At 39.0% G+C, this 22139-nt stretch overlaps 1 protein-coding gene and 1 long non-coding RNA gene across 2 annotated transcripts in view; one reads left to right on the top strand and one right to left on the bottom strand.

The window, feature by feature from the left end:
• TMOD1 (tropomodulin 1) overlaps positions 1 to 22139 on the top strand; it is a 134878-nt gene that overhangs the window by 66867 nt on the left and 45872 nt on the right. The window contains 1 exon segment of the mRNA XM_078153047.1: positions 18414 to 18570. Coding sequence (XP_078009173.1) covers positions 18414 to 18570 — 157 coding nt within the window.
• On the bottom strand, positions 8136 to 16538 carry LOC110220499 (uncharacterized). The gene is made up of 4 exons (XR_002327890.1): positions 16071 to 16538; positions 14845 to 14879; positions 11648 to 11787; positions 8136 to 8659 (listed from the first exon to the last, which is right to left on the bottom strand). It is a non-coding gene; the product is annotated as an uncharacterized LOC110220499 (long non-coding RNA).

Below are 22139 nucleotides of genomic sequence, written 5' to 3' on the forward strand. Positions count from 1 at the left end.
CCCTAACTTATGAGTGAATTGTGTTCCAGAATTTTGTTTTCCAGTCATTTGTTTGGAATTCAATGCATTTCCCAAAGAAATAATGTTTGCATTGGGCAGCTAGGTGATACAGTGGATAGAGCCCAGGACCTGGAGTTAGGAAGACCCGAGTTCAAATTTGGCCTCAGACGCTTACCAGATGTGTGACCTTGGGCAAGTATCTTAACCTCTGTTTTCTTCAGTTTCCTCATCTGCAAAATGGAGATAATAATAGCACTTGACTCCGAGGATTGCCATCAGGTTCAAATGAGATAATAATTAGTAAGCACTTAGCACAGTGCCTGGCACATAGTAAGTGGTATATAAAAGTTAGCTGTTATTGTTGTTGTTTTTAAGCATATTGTACTTTGGTCCACTTAAAATAATGATAGTGATGCCTTTCATTTGTACTTTATATGTGAACTTTACAATTCACATATATTATCTTATTTGATCTTCACTACAGCTCTGTGAGGTAGGCCAAATTAGGATTATTATTCCCACTTGACAGATGAGAAACTCAGGCCCAGAGGGATAAAGTCATTTTCCTTACATCACTTAGGTAGCAAGTAGCAGAACTGGCATTCAAACATAGGTCCCCTTACTCAACACCCATCAAAGTGTGGAGCTCGGATTCTAACCCAGTAATTAGAATTTTAAATGTAGTGGGTTTTTTTTCTAGATTACATCTGGACCCACTCTCAAATTTATTCTGGTTTTACTGCAGAAGCTATGAAGAAGAAAAAAAACTAACCTCCTTTGACAGATGAGGAAACTGAGGCCCAGGGTCACAAAAGGGATGAGTGGCAGAGACAGGATTGGAACCCAGGTTCCCTAGTTCCAAGTTCATCACTCATTCCACTATCCCACAATTGAAGAGCAAAGTGCTGTCTCACAAAACACACAGAAGCAAAAGTACAAGGGGAGTAAATAGTTGAAATGGAAAGAAATAAATATCTTATCTAAAAATAGGCATGTATCCTTAGAAATACTGTGAGAATGTAAGTGGAGACCGAGGGGCCCCGTGACCAAATGTCACAAGGAAAAAAATCACTAACTAGTTAAAAGAAGGCCACAGTCAAATCCCTGAATCAAGATGTCGAGGGAGGTCACACAGTTTTAGAAGAAAGACTTACCATAAACTCAGTGATGAATCCATCCCTCACATTCTGATGGCATGTTTTCAAGGACCTAACGTAGGATTATTTGGTCATTTATAGGATTCATGATTTTTTTTTATCAGTGATTTTATCACTCTCTCCACTGAGAGAGAGCTCGAAGCTGGAGATGGTTTCATGTATTATTGAAACCACCACCCTTTCCCCCTAAAAAAATTAATCACCCTGGGGCCAACCTCCTGGTGTTTGACTCGAAGTACTTAAATGTTTGTTGATGGCCTGCCTGCTTGACTGACTGATGATGAAGCTCTTAGCTAGAGCCCACCACTGGGCCCCAGTTTGGGGGAAATTTGTGCTGCAGAATTCAAGGGTCACCTTCATGCCACATTGAGAAAGCAGGTCAGGACATTACTGATAGCAACAGGATTAAAAAAAAAAATAGAAAATCACAGTATTTAATACAGAGAGCATTCCCAGATGGGGGCAGAATGAGACATAGATCTTTTGGACATGGCTTTACTATGCCTATTTGTGACAAGGGTTTGTTTTTCTTTTTTCCTCTGGTAGAGGAGTGGGGATGAGAGAAAATCCGTTTTTGTTAATTGAAAAACTTTAAAAAAAAAACATTCCTAGAATGTATCATTTTTGTGCCTGTGAAAGTGCTGCTTTGATACTGTGGCATTCCTGACTCTGTCCTGACTGACCCTGCAACTGATAGTCACTCAAAGCCTCAGGGCTTGAGTTTCTCCATCTAATAAGATAGGGGCAGTGATGCATGGTTAAAAAGTCCAGCCACAAAAATGGACTTTTTACCGAATAATGTTGTTATGACTATGGTCCACAAGTTGATGAGGCAAACAAAGGTTAAGTGACTTGTCCAGGGTCACACTGCTAATAAGTGTCTGAGGCCACATTTGACCTCAATTCTTCCTGACTCCAGACCCAGCACTCTATTCACTTGGCTGCCTCTAAAACTTCTCAGATAGATGAGATAAATTAACTCCTAAGGGCACCTATGACACTGAAAAATAGTAACATCAGGGAAAGTGCCCATAGATAGGGAGAGTTAAGATTGGGGAGGGGGTGAATGATACCGGCGACTTAAGAACACATGTAGAAGAATTGTCCTTTATAAGGAGAAGGGCCAACTCTTTCACCAGAGACTGGATAAAAGAATAATGGAAGATGATGGTCAAGGGGAAATGGAAAGGAAGGAAAAAGCATTTATATTGGTGCCTATTTTATACTAGGAACTCTGCTAAGTATTTTTACAAATATTATCTCATTTGATCTTTGCAACAATTCTGGGAGGAAGGTGCTATTTATGACACCCATTTTATAGCTGAGGAAACTGAGGCAAACAGAGGTTAAGTGACTTGCCCAAGGTCACATAGTAATTGTACTTGGGTCTTCTTGACTCTAGACCCATTGCCACCTAAAACTCATAGTCAAAGGATCCTAGATCCAGAACTAGAAGGGACCTCAGAGACCACCTGGTCTAACCACCTCATTTTATAGATGATGAAACTGAGGTCCACGGAAATGAGTTGACTTGCCCAAGGTCACACAGCTAGTGACAGAGCTGGCAAGAAAGCCCACCCAAGGTATGTGACTTCTGTTGGGATACACATGGTCCCAAACCTGTAATCAGAGCAACCTATCCTTTATAGCATCTCTATTTCCCTTTCAGTGAAGTTGATAACAGAGTATCCTTATGACACCTTAGAGTCTCTAGGAATCTTATCTCTGGAGTTAAGAAAGCAAACACTCTCCTACAATGATGAAAGAGGAACTCTAGGAACACTTTCTGTATTAAATTATTTGCATGGAGGTCTTGAAAATATTTTTCTTTCAAAAAAAGAGGAAAAGGACCTACACATAATGAAAATATTTATAGCAGTCCTTTTCTTAGTGGCAAAACATTGTAAACTACGTGCCAACCTGTTGGGGAATAGCTAAACAAATTACGGTATATGAATGGAATGGAATATTATTGTGCCATCAAAAATGACAAAATGGCAATTTCAGAGGAAACGAGGAAGAATTCTATGAACAGAATGAGCAATTTACACAATAACAACATTATAAAGAAAAAGAACCTTGAAAGACTTTAGAATACTGATCAGTACAATAATAAGCCATGAGTCCAAAGCCTGAAGATTAAACACACCACTAACTTCTTACTAGAGAAGTAGTGGACTTGAAATGCAAAAACATGTATCTTCACGGATGACCAATGTAGAAATTTGTTATGCTGGACTATGTGTGTTTATGAGAGGGGCTTTACTTTTCATTGTTTTTGTTTTGTGGTTGTTTAATAGAGAGGCAGGAGGAGGAACAGATTATAAAAGCATGTAAAAATTAATTAAAAAAATTTTTAATGAAAAAAATTTTAGAAGAGAAAAAATAGAAAATGCTTCTCTTCATTTTTCCTACTCTTCCTCTTTAAAGATGACAGTGAATTTAAATATGTTGATTACCTCAGATGAGGTACACCCATCCTGGTCCCCTGTATGAGTGGGGTAATCATTCACTTACTCTGGATCAACTGCTTGATTAGCCTTCATTTCCTTTATTTTTTTTAATAGGTAATATCAATATAATTGCTCTTTCTTTCTAATGTCCTTTGCCTTCTCTTTTTCCTCTAGAGGGATTTAGTGCATTGCTTCCTCTGTTAGAAGCAAAATGCTCTTTCCTTCCTCATCAGTCAGGCACAGGTCCCATGACAACTTTGAAAACAGTGCCAAACATAGCACTGGTTAACCTGTCAGAATACTGGAGCATCTTGTTGGCTGTGGCTAGTGAAAAAGTAATGATTTGTTTGAAAAGCTTATAAGCCTCATGAATTGAGGACAAAGTTACCATCATTTCTGGTGACCATGAAAAGCTTACCTGAGCCTTGGCACGTTTGCATAATAATAATGCTTTGCCATTTGTTTCAAAAATAGGGTCCTATGTGTAAAGGATCTGTAATGTTTAAAAGGCAATTTAGAGACAGGAGTAATGTTGTACACACGTAATCCCTGCTATTGGAAGAGGCTGAGGCTAGTGGATAGCTTGAGTTCTGGAGCTCTGAACTAAGGCTAAAGCTGATTTCATGGATACACTAAGTCTGGCACCAATATGGTAAGCCCTAGAAGGGCTGACTAAGGAGGAATGAAGTAGTCTGGATCAGAAATGGAGGACAGTAAACCGCCTGTGCCAATCAGCAGTAGCATTGGGCCTTTAAGGGGCTGCTGCATTTGCAGACTAGGAGAGATCAAGAAAAAGGAAGAAAAGAAGGAAGGAAGGAAGGAAGGAAGGAAAGAAGGAAGGAAGGAAGGAAGGAAGGAAGGAAGGAAGGAAGGAAGGAAGGAAGGAAGGAAGGAAGGAAGGAAGGAAGGAAAAAAGAAAGAGAAGGAAAGGAAGAAAGAAAGAAAGAGAAGGAAGAAAAAGAGAGAAAGAAAAAAGGAAAGAAAGGAAGAAATTTCAAAAGTGTAATACCGTTAATTTGCTATTTATCTTCATTCTGTATCTGGGCATCAGCTGCTCATTTTTATCAATAAATTCCCTATCTGGAGGTCAGTGTATTTGTTCACTGACTTTATTCAGTAGCACTTTCTTATATAAAATGTGGAAAACCTTATTCTTAGAACCTAGAAAAAGTCCACTCTCACTCAAACCTCTAGTCATTTCAACAGTTTGAGTATAAAAGGAATGAAGGAATTATAAAAACGGTACAGCAGAAATCAACTCTACAAAACCAGCTACTCTCTCACCATGTTTTATTCTTTTAGATTTCCCTGAGAAGAAAGATATTGTAATTTACATAATGTAATCTGATCACACTGCTATCAGGAGCAAAATTAAATATCAATCAACTTCTACCAAGCAATTTTATAGGGCATAAACTCTGAAGCCTAGTTATCACCTCTTAAATGACAAGTGAGTTAACTATTTCTGGGCAACCTCATATTTTTCTGCAGTGATTGTCTGCTTGTACTCTCTGGACTGGATCTGTATATAGCACGCCCTTAGGAGCTAGGCCTTTCAGACCATTTAGGTCATTCAGTTTTGAAACCCTCAATCTGGGGCCAAGATGGGTAAGAGCCCACTAGCCACCGCAGACCTGACCATCCTTCATCCTGGCAATCTTCTTGTCATCTGCTCTGCTGCTATGTCTCTCCCAACCCAACCGCCTGTTGCGCTGGAAATAGTAATTAAATCAATACTATCATAGCTTCTGGAGAGGACCCATTAATTGACTCTCCTATAGCTCCATTCATCATGCTAATGACTTCCTAGTATGAAGTACAATTCCTTGTCTATTGCTAACTTTTGTCTCTTTATTAGAAGTAAGCTCTATGAAGGAAAGAACTGTTTTGTTTTTCTATTTGCATTCCCGGGACTTAGCACTGTGCTTGACACACAGTAAGCACTTAATAAATGCCTTTTCATTCATTCGTTCCTAATGAAAGGTGCCAGACAAATGTAGAATAGGCAAATATTGTCCTAAGAAATTGGATACTGCAAACTACAAAGTAGTGAACTTAATGTGGATTCCTGGGGAAACTGTAAAATGGACAATGAAGAATATGTGGACAGTTTAATACATGCAAGATGGACTTACTAAGAACAAGTCACGTCAGACCAACCTCATTTCCCTTTTTTGACAGGATCACAAGATTGCTATATTGTGGGAATGCTGTAGGCATAGTACAGCTGAACTTAAGCAAGGCATTTGACCAACTCGTGGTTTTTTTGTGGGCAAGATGGCCACATATGGACTGTATGCTAGTGAGCTAGATTTGAAACTAGTTGAAAGTCCCTAACACATTGTTCTGGACACAGAAATAACTTATTAAATATTTTATGAATTGAGTTTAATTGAATTGGACTATTGAATGAATTTTGGCTCTTTAGCCTGGAAAAGAAAACACTTGGGAGAAACACGATAGCAATCTTCAAATATTTGGAGAACTGATACGTGGATTAAGCTGCATGGATTCAGAAGGGAAAGCAAGGACTCATGGGTAAGAAGTATAGAAAGAAGACTTGAATCAACATAAGGAAGAACTTTGCAGCAATTAAAGTGATTCCCTGAATGTATTGAGGTACTTTGAGAGGTAGCAAGTTCCCTATCACTAAAGGTATTCGAACTTTTAGAGCAAAAATCAAAATTGGCACCAAATTAAAGGAATAAAAATGAGAAGTCAGGGAATGCAATTGAAATGGCTTCAATTGGGCCTAGTCAAATATACTATTTATACCAAAAAAGAAATGAGACATGCATAAGAAAACAGACTGACATGGAATATCATGATTTCCTGTGGATGTTTAACCAATATAAAGCAATTGCCACAAAGAAGAATCTCAAAAGACCTAGAAACTGCCTCAGTAAGCAAGCACTTGAAGAAATATGGAAGGAAAGGGAAAAATCAACTTAGGCTATAAATGTTAGGCAGAAGGAGGAGGACATGTTTAAGACAGAAAAAGCCTGCCACAAATGAGTATTACAGGTCTCAGACCAACAAAACCAGAGGGAAAGGTACTCACTATTTCAGAGATTAAGAAATCCTTTGTGTGGGAGAGAATTCCCAAGCTGAGTTTTGAAGAAAGCTAAGAGGTAGAGATAGGGGTGGGGGAAGTCACTGAAGGTTTGGGGGGCCATACCTGTCAAGGTACTTAAACAGGAGGTGAACTGTCATGTAGAGCAAGTTCCAAGTAGATTATCTGTAAGGGAAAATACTATAAAATAAGACTAGAGAGGGTTAAATTGTTGTTTCTTGTCCTTTGTTCTCGAAGAGGACCAAGACACGAAGGAGGTGATACCATGACGTGCAAGTGAATTGGATTCAAGTGAGGGAGGGCTGTGCAAAGTCAGCAACCCCACTTTCTCCTCCAGAGCCATCTGGGTTCAGTGGCCAGATACAGATCAGGATGACTGGAGGCGGCCCCTTTGCCGTGTGAGACCTTGGCCTTTTTAAGCGAATGTCTTTAACAGGTTTGACTGAAGCAATGCCCAATCAGTGATTAAAGCTAGGTAAGAAATGAGGCAGAGAATGGCCTTTTTTGCCTAGTCAAAAAAAAAAAATCAATCTGGGAGGGGAAGACCCTCAGGATTTCTGGCCAAAACAGAAACAATTGCTATTTATATTCACTCTGAACCAATCAGGGCCCAAACAACGACCAAGTGAGGCTTGGCCTGGGACCTGCAGGGTTTTAAATGACAAATAGAGGAGTTAGTGTTTATCTTCTCTTTGAACATGTTGTATGCCCCTAGTAGTAGTCGACTCTTCATTTATTGAATGTAAATATTTGCAGAATTGATTGAGATCTTTATTTCAGTTTGATTTAATTCTGTTGAACAAGTACTTGTAAAGAATCTACTTACAGCCCAACACTATACTACGCGCTGGGGATACAAAGATTAAATTAGTCCTTTCCCTGAAAGAGCTTACATTCTACTGAAGGCATTTGAAATATTGCCAAGGTAGAATTGATATGACTTGGATTGGATGGATAGGTAAAGGAGAGGAAAGACTGAAGGATTATTTTTAAGATTTTTGAACCTCTGAGAATGTTGGTGTGTCAACAACAAAAAATACAGACATCAGGAGGAATGTCAGGTTCTTGAACTCTAGTGTGTTTTGGTAGTATGTATGACCCTGGGCATGTCACTTAACCTCATTTGCCTCAGTTTCCCCATTTATAAAGTGAGAATAATAATAGCACCTATCTCCCAGAGCTGTTAATGACAACCAAATGGGAAAGCTGTAAAGCACATAATACTGTGCCTGGCACATAGTAAGTGCTATATAAAAGTTATTATTATTAAGAATAATAACTTATATCCACCATGCACTTTCGCATTGTTTTTTGGATTACCTGAAATTTTGATTGGGGGCTGGTAGATGATGAAGTACCATAATCTACATGTTGACATAAATATTCAGATAATCATTGGTTAGATCTTGTATAATTTGTAATAGTTCATCATGGCAAGTGACACCCAATAAATCACACTGAAATTTACCCTTTAAAACAGGGGTGTTTATTTAGCACAAAGGACTGAAATATATATAGATTACTTCGGGGAAATTTTAGTTCAAAAACAAATAAGCCAATCTGTCAGATTGAGGAATAAGGTGGGGCAGCATGGAATAGGAGGTATTTGATCTTAAGGAAATCCTAATCCATTGACTAACCTAATCCTATCCATTTCAAAAGGAACATGCAATAAAAAATGGAGATTTTAAGAGGGTTATACTTTTTCACAGTTGTAGTACCTTGGAAAGGGTTAGCACCAAAAGCCTTGGTTGCAGAAAGCTGTAGAAATAAATAACTGTAAAATATAAAGAGTCTGTGCTGTGAAGGTTCCTAACCTCTATGAAAAAAGGGTTTGTTTTCATTCTTTGTATTGGTAACCCCAGGGCCAAAAACAGTGCTTTAGCATGTAGTACTAGTAGTAGTAGCAACAGTAGCGGTAGTAGCAGTAGTAGTAGTAGTCACTCAATAATTGCTTGTTGACTGATCCCTGAGATCTAGACAGAGACAGAGACAGCCAGTCAGTCAATAAATATTTCTTTTTTTCCCCTTAATAGTATTTTCCCCAATTACATGGAAACATAGTTTTCAATATTCATCTTTATAAAATTTTTAGTTCAAATTTTTCTCCCCCACCTTCTTTTCCCCTCCCCAAGATAGCAAGCAATCTGATACAGATTATACACATACAGTCATGGTAAACATACTTACTTCTACCTTAGTCATGTTGTGAAAGAAGAATCAGAACAAAAGGAAAAAAACAAAAAACAAGTGAAAATAGTGTGCTTCAATCTGCATTCAGACTCAGTATTTCTTTCTCTGGACATGGTTAATATTTTCCATCATGTGAATTTTGGAGGTGGTTTGGATCATTGTATTGCTGAGAAGAACTAAGTCTGTTAATAAATATTTCTTAAGCATCTACTATGCACCAGGCACTGTGATTGGGGATAGCTCTCTCCAAAAAAATAGTAATAATAAAAAGGCAAAAGACAGCCCTTGCTCTCAAGGAGCTCACAGCCTAATGGGGGAGATAACATGCAAATGGTTATGTATAAACCAGCTATATGCAGGGTAAATTGCAAATAATCAATAGGAGCAAGGCACTGGAATTAAGGGAGGTTGAGAATGGTTTCCTGTAGAGGTGAGATTTTAGTTGGATCTTGAAGGAAGTTATTCATTGAAGGCAGAGATGAAGATGGAGAATATTCTAAGCACAGGGTACAGCTAATGAAAATGCCTGGAATCAATCAGGAGAGAGGGTGTCTTACTCCAGGAACAGCAAGGACATCAGTGTTACTGAATTGCAGAGTATGTTGTGGGATTAAGGTATGAGAAGACTGGAAAGATGGGAGAGAGGGGAGGGGCAAATTAGGAAAGAGCCATCCAAAGAAAGCAATGGCCCCACTCCTAATCTCTAGCTTTGTATCTATGACTCTTTTGCTATCTTCCAGACCAAAGCACTTTGGGCTCAGAAATAAAAAGTCACAGTAAAAAGTGATATGACTGTAAGGAAAGCAGAGGGAAGAGGAAATATTCTTGCGTCCTTTTGCTGTAACTCTTCTTGCCATGGTTCACATTTCCTGAGAGCTCGTCTTACTCTTTTCCTTGATTTCTGGCATCTCCTTATAACTGGGGGCAAATTTGCATTTCTCCCACATTTTATCCAAGTCTGTGCCCACCAGGGGCGGACTGCTGCATGAAGGAATAAGGTCCAGTAGAAATGGAGAAATCCTGCTCAACTTTAATGGTAGCTGTTTCTCGAGTCCAATCAACAAATCAAGTCACCGAAGTATTTATTAAACACTTTACTATGTGTCAGCCCTTGCTAAATCACATGGTTCCAAGGCCCTTTTTCTAAGGTCTTCATTCTGGCTTTGTCCCCTCACTCAGCAGCTAGAATGCAAGGAGGATAACACACTTACTTTGCAACCGGCCTGCATATTAAAGAGATAGACAAGGTCAGAGACTGACTGTTATTACTAATGTGCTCCTGTTGTTGTTCAGTTGTTTCAGTCCTGTCTGACTCTTTGTGCCCCCATTTAGAGTTTTCTTGGCAAAGACACTGAAGTGGTTTGCCATTTCCTTCTCCAGCTCATTTTACAGATGAGGAAAATGAGGCAAACATGGTGAAGTGACTTGCCTAGGGTCACATAGCTAGTAAGTGTCTGAGGTCAAATTTGGACTCAGGTCTTACTGACTCCAGGCCCAGTGCTCTATCTATTGTGCCACCTAGCAGCCCCCATATGCTCCTACTTTAGATGAATTCCATAAGTAGAAAAAACTAGGCTTTCCTTTGGGGTAGAAAAAAAAATAGCAAATTTGTAAAATTATTTTTAAAAGTCAACAATAATAGTGATAATAATAATATCTTACATTGACTTTTTTTTAAGGTTTACAAAGCATATTTATTCAACAGTCTTGTGTGGTATCATATAAATATTATTATCCCCATTTTTATAAATAAGGAAACAGAGGCTTATCGTGTTAGAGGGACTTGCTCAACGTCATGCAACTATTAAGTGCTAGGACCAGTTCTCAAACAGGAGTTTCCCTACTTTCAGTTCACTTGAAGCTTTTTCTACTATATCATCTCTAAGACTGTTCAGTTAGGTAGATATTGAGGACCTTTTTTTCCTTAAATAAATGAAAATTTGGAAATCTGATCACAGTGTTTGATATATGACACTGAAAAGCATCAAAGATTGAGATCCTTGTTTATGACACAATACCTAGTATCAGAGAATTCTAGTGGATCCCTAAATATTTTAAATATATACCCAAATCATGCATATGTAAATGTATATATAGATAGATAGATAGATATAGATAGATAGATAGATAGATAGATATAATTTTAAGACAAAAATATGTCTTGATACATGCTTGGGTAGAGTTTCATGTTACCTTATGAATAGTGATAATAATTGTACAATTGTTAGAGATTTTATTATAATGTCTCCTTATTAGCAATACTCTTAATAGTATATTTAAAAATTTATCGATTTTTCACTTTATTTAAGACAACAGGGCTTTATAACATTGGTGTAAAAATTAGACTAATATGTTGACGTTTTAAAATAAAAGTCCTAGCTTTAGTTTTACTTAATTTTGTAAAAATTCCATTTTAAGTAATAAGTGGAAGGTTCAGGAAAAAATGCTGTCGATTTCTATTGTTGATTTCCAAGGCAGCATTAGACTGTTTCTTTTAACTAAAGAGCTGGAAGGGACCATGGAGATCATCTAAGTCTATTTCACTTGACAGACGTTGAGACCGAGAACAAAGAGATTAATTGACTTGTCCAGTGTCACTTGGTTAGTGGCAAGCTAAGACTAATCCCAGGTCTCCTGATTGATTCCCTGTCCTTTCCTAATCGTTGCCTTGTTGCTCTCATGAAAATTTGCATGTGGGATCTGGGCAGCTGCTGAGGCTGCTCTAAGATGTTTTGGCAGAAATACTCTGCTGAAGATAATTACTGACTCACCATGTGTCTCTGGGGAGAAGAAGCCCTACATTTTTATGTCTGTTTCTTCTGGTCCCATTCAAAGGTCATAAAGGATTCATAGTTCCTCTTGCAGTGGTCAAGAGACGATTTCCCATCCTTTTTTTCTTCTTCTTCTGTATCTAAAACAAACATACATTTTCATAGATCCTATGTCTGAAGAGACTCACCATAGAGGATTCCCTTTCCCAGGTAATAGCACTTATTTCTACCTCTTCTCCTTTAAAGGAAATAAAAAACAGATATGGCTGTATATAGCACCTGATAGCCGGAAAGATTTCTGGTGTATGAACTATTGCTGGATTTAGAGTCCACAGAGAGTATTAGGGGCCTCTAAAACTTACTAATTGTACAGTTATGGGAACACCTTTTACCCTCTCTCAGTCTTAGTCTCTCCATCTGTAAACTGGGGATAATATTGCCTCCAGGACAAACCTTAGGGAGTGAGGATGGTAAGATCATGAGATGGTAGCAAGTCAGAAAGTTGTTCAGTCACAGTCGTTTCAGTTGTGCCTGACTCTTCATGACCCCATTTTGGGGTTTTCTTGGCAAAGATACTAGAGTAATTTGCCATTTCCAATGACCTGAGTTCAAATTCGGTCTCATATACTTACTAGCTGTGTGACCTTGGACCTCTGTAAAATGGGGATAACAAAAGCACCGACCTCTCATGGGTGTTGTGAGGATCAAATGAAATAATAATTCTAAAGTACTTAACATAGTGTTTGGCACTTAGTAAGTGTTATGTAAATGTTAGCTATTATTATTATTATTATTATTCTAAGAAATCATGTATGTAAAGTGCTTTGACAACGTTAAAGTGCTGTTGTAACTATCTGGGTGGGGTGCAGACATAGGTCCCTAAGGTTGTTTAGATCCCAAGGTCCCAGGGATGGCATAGATAAAATGCATACAAATGCACATATCTAATGAAGGAGTTCTTAAATTTGGGGTCTGTAAATTTGTTTTTTTTAATTAATAATTTTATTTCAATATCAAAGTTGTCCTATGTAATCTTATGTAGTTTATGAGTTTAAAAATATTTTTCTAAGAAGGAGTCCATAGGCTTCACCAGACTACCCAAGGGGTCCATGACACAAAAAAGTGAAGAAGCCCAGGCTAGGATATTCTGCTATCAGCACTCAGATTAAAGTAGAACAAAGCTGTCCCTCACATGTAGCATGGGGTTGTTGTGTGGCTTGAAGAGAGGCAGAATAGATATCTCTGCCCTCTTCTCCCCCAACCCTTCTCCCAGGGAGACTTTAATTCCTGACAGGAGGAGAAGCAGGAATTAAAGTCTCCCTGGGAGAAGAGTTGGGAGAGAATTATATCTATCCATTCCACTAAATATTGTTAGTCAGGAGATGTGATTTTTCAGGTTCAAGCAAAACTTCTGGTCTCTTACTCATTAATTGGGAAAGGAAGATCTAGTCTTTATGTCCAAAGATTGACCCTTTCCCCACCAAATACCATTTCAACAATGAACACATATAGTAAGTAGCAAAGAAACTCATTTGTCCAAGTCAGTAGCAAAAAGGAAATCAGAGAGACTACACATGGAAGAATATATACCAAAACATAAAATGAAGGTGCTTTCCCATCAGAAATGAGGTGATTCTATGCAACCAAGAGAGTGTCCCAGATCTCATCCAAGGGGAAATACCCTGAAGTCTCTAGTGTAGCAAGCTGGGGATAGGGACATGATGGAGACCGTCAACTCATGTCAGCTTCTTCCCAGATTCTTACTCTCCCTTCAGCAACCTGAAGTGGGATGAACATCATCCACTTTCTCTCTCTAATCTGGAAGAAGCCAAGAAGCACCTGCAGCAACTGCACAGACACCCTGTGTCAGTAGTCAGGAGTGGGTCCACCAAGCTCCATGCTATTGTCAATGTGGGCATCAGACCATGGAGTTATCTTTTTAGTTCACTATTTTTATCTTTCAAGTAATAATTTTTTAAAAAGTAATCTGTTCTTCCCACTACCCTTCCTTCCTTATTGAGTAAATTTAAAAAAAATCAAGTCCTTTAGTACATATCTGTATATCCTGGCAAAACAAATTCCCTCATTAGTGATGTCCAAGAAATGTCTTTTTCTGCGTTTAGAATTATTTCAGGTTCATCATCTCTCTGTCAGAAATTGAATGACATGTTTCATCTTCATTCTTTTGGACTTATGATTTATCATTGTAATAATCAGAGTTCCAAAGTCTTTCAGAATTATTTTTCTGTAAAATTTTATCATTGTACAGAGTGTTTTCCTGGTTTTGCCCACTTTGATCTGCACCTATTCATTGAGCAGACCCCCGGATCCCAGTTTCTCTTTTGTATTTCCTGACTGCTTGGTGAAAGGAGAGTAGAGAGGTGGGAAGAGGCTGGCATTTCCATGGAAAAACCTCAAACAGGCTTCTCAGGGTAAATAGGTGCACTGAGGCATATTTGAAATAGTACATGAGCTTGTGTGGCCCTTTAGGGGTCTGAGTCAAGATTAGGCACCAAAGTACTTCCTGTTTCCCCAAGGAATGGTGGGAAAATCCAAGGGGGTTAGAACTCGGGGAAAGACATACTGAGGTTTCCTCACTTAAGCTTAAAATTGTGTGGTAGAGAACCTCATGGCACTATAAAAAAAATGCTTTTTGCAAAAAATTGTCAAACATGCCATAACCAATAGCAAGCTTTGTCCCAAAAGACTCATGGATATGAAATAATTTCTGTAATGTTCACTTTACGACTGTGTTGTAAATATGACTTTGTTAATTAAGACTCTGCTCATGAAAATTTTGTGGAAATTTGAGCAGAGGCTGGGTTAGAGTCTCCGTTTTCAGGATTTGTGAAAAATACTTCTTGTTGTCCTGTGGTGTCTGACTCTATTTAGGGTTTTCTTGGCAAAAATACTGGAGTGATTTGCCATTTCCTTCTCCAGATCATTTTACAGATGAGAAAACTGAGGCAAACAGGTGAAGATTCTTGCTGAGGGTCACACAGCAAGTAAGTGTCTGAGGTCAGATTTGAATTCACAAAGATGAGTCTTTCTGACTCTAGGCCCAGCACCCTATCCATTGCACCACCTAGCAGCCTATGAAAAGAACACTGGCTAACCAGATGGAAAGGATCAGATCAGTAGACGGTGTCAGAGGACTTGGATTGAATTCTCGGCTCTTCTATTTTGCACTTGCTTACCTTCCACAAGTCACTTTGGAACCGAGTTTCTTCCTCTGTAAAATGAGAGAGTTAGGTTAGAGTCTCATTTCTATGGTCCTCACCAGCTTTAAATTCTATGGTTTTGAGGATAGGCGGGAGGACGTTACTGTTTGTAAGTACCTTTAAAGCACTTCACAAGAATATATTTCTTGATAAATTATGCATATGCTAATTACAAATTCATTTATGAAAGGAGATTCCTTAAATGTCTTTGTTAGCCTCTCTCTTTACTTAATTACCAGAAAAGCAAAAGTTGCATTTCTTTCTCAGTGTTTTACTGCATGTTTGAAACGTTTCTCTGTATCAGCTGGCCTCCCCCCAACCCCCTGGTACAAATTAGTGAGTTTTAAAGACATGTCATATGTGTACTGTATATAGTTACTACCAGGAATCAAGAGAAAATGGATGTAGGGGATATTTTTCTCAATTATGTGATTGGCTAGGAGCTAGTCATGCATTCTAATAGTTAGCAATTCAAGGCAACATTTTTAACATTACATTCAATTTAAGTGTAATTGATTAATTGTAGTATATGATACTATAATATGAAACCTTTTTGTCCCTATCATTATATGACCTTGGTGATTATATTAAATCAATTATCTGTACATATTTATCTATCATCTCTTAATATTTATAGTTTTCAAAATCTTTATATGACCTTGGGCAGATCATTTAACTTCTCTGGGCATCTATAAAAAATATAAAATATAAAAAAAATCTATAAAAATAAAACAAATTTGAGGAGATTAGACTAGATCAGGGGTGGGCAAACTATGGCCTGTGGGCTGAATCTGGCTTGCTACCTGTTTTTGTACAGACCTTGACCTAAGAATGATTCTTACATCTTTAAATGCAATAAAACTTTATTTAAAGAATATAAAAACCATTCTTAGATCACAGGGTCATACAAAAAAAGAAAAACAGGCAGCAGGCCAGATTGGCCCATGGGCCATAGTTCACTGACCCTGGACTTGATGACCTCTGAGGAACAGACAAGCTCCAAATCCATGATCCCTATCATCTATCAGATGACCTTAGATACCCTAAAGTCAAACACATTCCTGAAGAGCAATGCCCTCTCTAAGGGGAACCTACTACTCCCTCTACTTTGGGATCATTCTGGGTGTTAGAAGTTTTTTCTTGTATCAAATTTCTAAACAAAACAAATCTAACCCCCTTTCTCATGACAGGCCTTCAGATACCTTAAGACAACCATCGTGGCTTCTCCCAAGTGTTCTGTTTTTTAGTCTCGATATCTCAGTATCAATAACCTCTTCAGCCAGTCTTCATATGGCATGATCCGAAGGCTCTTCTTCATTTTGGTCATAGCCTTCTGGATGTGGAGTCTCTCTGCTAGAGACTCCCTTCCAAATCAACAGCAAGCCACTAAACCAGGCCTGCACAACATATGGGCCTGCCAAAGGATTTTCGGGTGGCCGTCATGTGACTGCCGCCACCAACCATCATCAGTCTGTCTCCACTTACTGCGTTCAACTTTAACTCAGTAGCCACTAGGCTGAGGCCAGAGGGACAGATAACGTCAGCCAATCCTTGTTCTTTACTTGCCCTCAAGGCAATGAAAGATCATTCTCGGGAACTCCTGAATAGAGAAAAGGAGACAGATTTCAGCAGCCAGGAATCTGAAGTCTAGGAATCTTAGGCTACCTGGACAGGTGCATACTGATCACCATGGGCTTCTCATGCAAGTAGTTATTTTCTGTTAGAGGGTGGAGTGGGGAATAAAGCTGGAAGGGAGAGGAGCTCCCCTCTCTTATTACAGAGAGAACTAAGCCATTTCACATCTTGTTTTTGTAAATCACAGTGGATGGGGTATGTCTTGTAACTCTTCCCCTCTTTAACTCTGAGTCACCAGTCTTGGAAGCAGCCCAAGTCAATGGGAACCAATTAAAGGAGCACCTTTTGTACCCCAGGGAGAGGCTAGGACCCTATTACCACAAAGATCACTGCGCTGTAATTTTACATTGAGTGGGAGTATTCTTCAGATTGATCAGGGGTTTCTCTTCCTCCCCCTTCCACCAATGAAAGTTTTTATCTGTTGCTCTGCAATTCCAACTTTGGATTTTCAACAGCTCACATAACAATAAAAGGAAACTTAAAAATAGCCGTTTGGGTAACAATAGCAACTGTGTCTCATCACATGCTCTTACTGAGACCTGAATGTAAGTTAACTTATCTTGTGCTTAGGGAATTTCTTGGCACTCGTCCAAAGTCATTTTGAGCTTGATTTTCCTCTCCGCTTGTTATTCCCCTCAGAAATCTCTCCAACTCCAAGACTTTTTATTTTCTTTAACCTGTAGTTTAAATCCATTTACAGATCATAAAGTTCTATGGCATAGGAAATAAATCCCTCATAAGATTTTTATCATTTGTTAGTCTGTAGCTATCTGTCAATGAGTATTGATTCTATTTTGCTTAAAATGATTACTCCCATAAATAAGTCTTTTTTTTTCTTAGCCAAACATCTTCAGTCATTCGCATCTTTGAAGTATAGACCTGAAAATAAAAATATCGATTAACTGCATATTTCTTTCATCATCTCTGAGTTCTACTGATTACTAGGATATGTTTCCCTGAGCTGCTCTTTCCCATTTTCCACCACCATGATCCAGGCCTTCCTTACCTTGTAGGTGGATTACTGAAATTAGTGGTCTCCATGACTCCAGTTTATTTTGGTATCCCTCCATGCAACACACAGCTGCTGAGATAATCATCCCTAAAGTACCAATTTAATCAATTGGTTAGCATCTAGTCTTTGTCTAGGAGTGTGCTTGACATCGTATAAAATCCCAGCCCCTCATTTTGTCTTCAAAGCTCTCCAACTACCACCCTGCCCTGGCATTCACTTTAATACCATTTTCATTTCCTTTTAATCTCTTATACTTTGATCAAAATAATCTGCTGGTTGTCCCCTAAGACTTATACCTTATCATGCTTTTGTCCATTTTCTTCCACCTTTGTCTCCCCAACAGTCTATCCTACACATTCTTCAAAACCTAATTCATAATTCATCTTCCCAGTATGTACTATATTAATTTGCACTTGCTGATATGTTGAATTGTGAATAGATTTAAACATTTATATTTCTTTAGGGCAAGGGTCATTTCTGCAATTTCACTTGAAGTTCCTCATCACTCCTTTTCCCTCAATAGCTCATAGTACAGTACTCAGTGCATTGAGCAATCAGTGAATATTGTTGACTGCTTGACAGCACCAACTAACTCTTGCATCAGATGTATTTTTTAAAAAATTCTGGTTTAAATTGATGAAATCATCTATATTAGGATGAGTTTTCAGCTGTTAATCATTCTCTCCTCTCCTCTCTGCCCTATCTTTCTCCCTCTCCCCTTCTCCCCTGCTCCTCTCCTTCCTCCTTTTCTCCCTTTCCCTCTCTCTTTTCTTTCCCTTTTTCCCTTTTTCATTCCCTTTTTTCCTTTCCTTCTCTCTTTTTCCCATTTCTTCTCCCTTTCTCTTTATTCCTCCCCTCATTCTATCTCTCCCTCCCTCTCTGTTTTTCTCCAATTTAGAATGCACTATTGCCTGCAGGACTGAGACAGAAGGATCAGACCACAAAGCCACCTACAGGCCCATTTAAAAGAGATGACCTTCTGGATCACTTGGAAAAGCAAGCTAAAGAATTTAAGGATCGAGAAGATCTGGTCCCCTACACAGGAGAAAAAAGAGGTATCATCAAATCTTTCTCCAAGTGGGCCATGGCCCTGCTAATTGAGTTCATAAGATAATTCTAGGACCTATGTTTTATCATCTCTTTCCAACATTTTGCTGTGAGGTATGATTTTTGTGCTGTAAAAGATGTTCTAAAGGCATAGGATATGTTGCTACCTGACAGAGCAACATACCGGTGATAACCAATATTTATAGGAAGCTTTAAACCGCAAAGCAGTTTTCATACAATATCTCATTTGGTCTCACGGCAACACTGTGGTGTAGATACTACTAGTGTTATTATCTCCATTTTACAGATGAGGAAATTAAGACTAAAAGGGGGTTATATATGTGACTTGTTTGTGGTCATACAGCTAGTATGAGAGTCAGGATCTGAATCTGGGTCTTCCTGAAGTAGTACAATACAGTGAAAGAACTCTGGCTCTAGAATGAGAACCCAGTAATCTGAGTTCAAGCCCTACCATTGACATATTAATTGTATGACCTATGGCAAGTCATTTAAGTTCTCTGGATCTCACTTTTGTCACCTGTAAAATGAGGGGATTGGACTGGATGACCTTTGAGGTCCTTTCTAGTTCTAGTGATGTATGATCTACCCCATGCCACGTTGATGTAACCCTACATGTTATGACAAAGGGGCAACATTGGTTTGTTGTACAGGCTTTAATACTGTAAAAGGGAACTTGCCCTACTTGGTACACATCCTCATCAGACATTTATTGATAAGAGCTCACATTCCTTATAGTCCTTGACAGGTGATGATTCATTTTATGTAGACTCTCTCATTTCATCTTCACGGAAAACCTTTGAGGAAGTTGTAAGAGATATTGCTTCTTCCCTTTTGTAGTTGAGAAGGCCATTGCTCACAAAGGCTGTGACTTGCCCAAGGTCACATTGTTAATTTGTGGTGGAACAGGGATCCAGTGGGATCATCCTTCTTGCCATATTGCCTCTCCCTTTTTGAGCATATGACATTACATTTCATTTAACGAATGGTGCTACCATATATCATCCCGATATAGGTGAAAGGATCTCATAGGGTTTCTAGTAGTGTCTCAGACTCTATTGATGTTGGGCCTTCACTAGAAAACTAAAGTTGGCTTAAGAGGAGCAGCGGTCTTCTAATTACCTTCTACTTGTTGTGTGTCTCGGGGGGAGAAAGAGGGTGCAAGGGAGTGGAGCTAGCAGTGATTTCATCCTCATGAGGCTCTCTGGGTATGTAAACTCCTTCCACTAAGGCAAATCAGTAACTTATCTCTTGCTTCTGGTCATAGACGGTTGCCTGGAGCATTGAAAGTTTGTGACTTGCCTTGGATGTGGCAGGAATTAAATCCGGGTCATCCTTACTTCAAGGACAGCTTTCTGTCTACTAGGCCAAGCCATTATCTATAAAGCAAATAATCAAAAAGTATTTTTTTAATGCAAACATTTTATGTTAGTATTGAGTAAATGATATGTGTGCTAAAATAGATGGTCAGGTTGGGAATATTTGCACATTGCATGTTATATATCTTTCTGGTGCTCTCTTATTTCCATGGCAGTCTTTCCTTGGGCACCACACATTCCAGGCATGCTTTCTTTTTTTAATCACCTCAAAAAGTCCCTCTTAGTATGATTTCTCTGCTGAGTTCTTATTGTTGCTGGAGTACCCCAGTTTCTCCTCTGACCCTGTTTTTTGCCTTTTGTTGTTCAGTCTTATACTGGTCAGGTAACTTTGGTCATGATACAGAAAGAACAGCAGGCAATGCCTGACAGTGTTCCCTAATATTTGGGGCTTACAACAACCTGGTATTTGTCAGAATGTCAAGTTTGTTTTGCTAAAATTGTCACAGAAAGGGAGAGGGTATTGTGAGATCATATATCTATAAAGGACCTCAGAATCCAGCTAGTCTAACTTCACTTTGGAGAGGAGGAAACCGAAGCCCAAGCAAGAAAAATGACTTACCCAAGGTCACACAGGCAGTAGGTCTCAGAGGTGGCATTTGAATTCATATCCCTGATTCCAGACTCAGTGCTTTTTCCATTATACTCATATCACTGGAAGTGGTAGAAATGTAAAGAAAAAGAAGAAACACTAACCTTCAACACAGTTCTACGTGGAAGAAAAGAAACTCCTGTTTGGGTCCTCAGAAAAGGGGAAAAAAGAGAGTAGCAGAGAATTCAGTAGCAGCTAAGCCAGTCACTACTGCCCTAACCCCTTCCTCCTCCTACTGAAAATTGTTTTCAGTTTGTCAAACACAATTTGTTTGCCTCTCCATATTCTTATTGCCTCATGAGAAGAAATCGATCAGAGAACACTTAGAGGGCAGATAGAAAAGGGAGCAGAGGAAAGTATATGACTCAGACTCCTGCCACAGATTAAATACCAAAGCTCTGACTGCTGTGATTTGACCTTGCCATCTCCAAGACTCAGATACTGCTTTGACAGCAAGGAAATTCCCAGTATGGATTGTTTGCTACTGGAGTTTATTCGTGCTATCACAGGCAATAGAAAATTGACTAACCATGTTTGTTGGTACTTTACGTCAGTGTTCTTATGCTACTATGATTCTAATCAAGAAGAATTAATGGTGTGTGTAGTTGGACCCAAGCATGGTATAGTGGATAATATGTGGGACATGGAATGAAGGAGACTCACATCAGTCAGAATCTCACTTCAAATACTTACTAGCTGGCGTACCCTGGACAAGTCACTTAAAATCCTTTGGTCTCAATTCTCTCTTTTAGAGGGAATAATACCTTCTAGAGGGATAATACCTGTAGTGTTTGCCCCACGAGATTGCTGGGAGGATCAAATTGAATAACACATTTGAAGTATTTTGCAAACTTTAAAGTACATATAAATGGCAGTGATGGTGACGTTGATGATGATGATGATGATGATGATGATGGTGTTGGTGTTATTTGTGTCAGGGGTCTCCAACTTCTCCCCTCCCCCACCATGAGGCACAGATACATAAAATATAGCCAATGCGATAACAGCAATAATAACAACAGTAATCATAATGATAATAAATGGTACTGGCCCACTAGGAGCCCTCTTCAGAGGAGAAGTTTCCTGATAGGGAATAGACAGAAAGGAAAAGAATTAGTCAGAAAAGCTCTGGATATGGAAGTGGGGAACGGGGGAGGGTTCACATCCAACCTTTGATATTTACTACATGGATAATCTTGGGCAAGTTACTTAACCTCAGTTTCCTTATCTATAAAACAAAGGGATTGGAGCAGATGTCCTGCATGGTCCCCTCCTGTTTTAAATCGATGACTACATGAATTCCCAGACTGCCCCTCTCCCTCTGCCTTTCCGGGTTAGGCTCTACCCAAATGCTTGTCTTGCTGCCAAACAATCACTTTGCTGTAGAGCCCAGAAGAATTATGGTGCCAGCCTCAAGATCAAAGGATCTAATATCAGCAATGTCAATTGTTCCCTGTGGCTTAAATATGAGAGCTGATTACAGACCCATTAAGGAGAAATACTGGAGAGTTTACTGGCACAGGTTCCCAGCTCCTCTCTGCCCTCCCACTTCTGTCCCACTGATTCTCCATTGTACTAACAAAGTGTGGGT

This window comes from Phascolarctos cinereus, unplaced genomic scaffold (assembly GCF_003287225.1).
Source record: "Phascolarctos cinereus isolate Bilbo 61053 unplaced genomic scaffold, phaCin_HiC Scaffold_4;HRSCAF=312, whole genome shotgun sequence".
NCBI lineage: Eukaryota > Metazoa > Chordata > Mammalia > Diprotodontia > Phascolarctidae > Phascolarctos > Phascolarctos cinereus.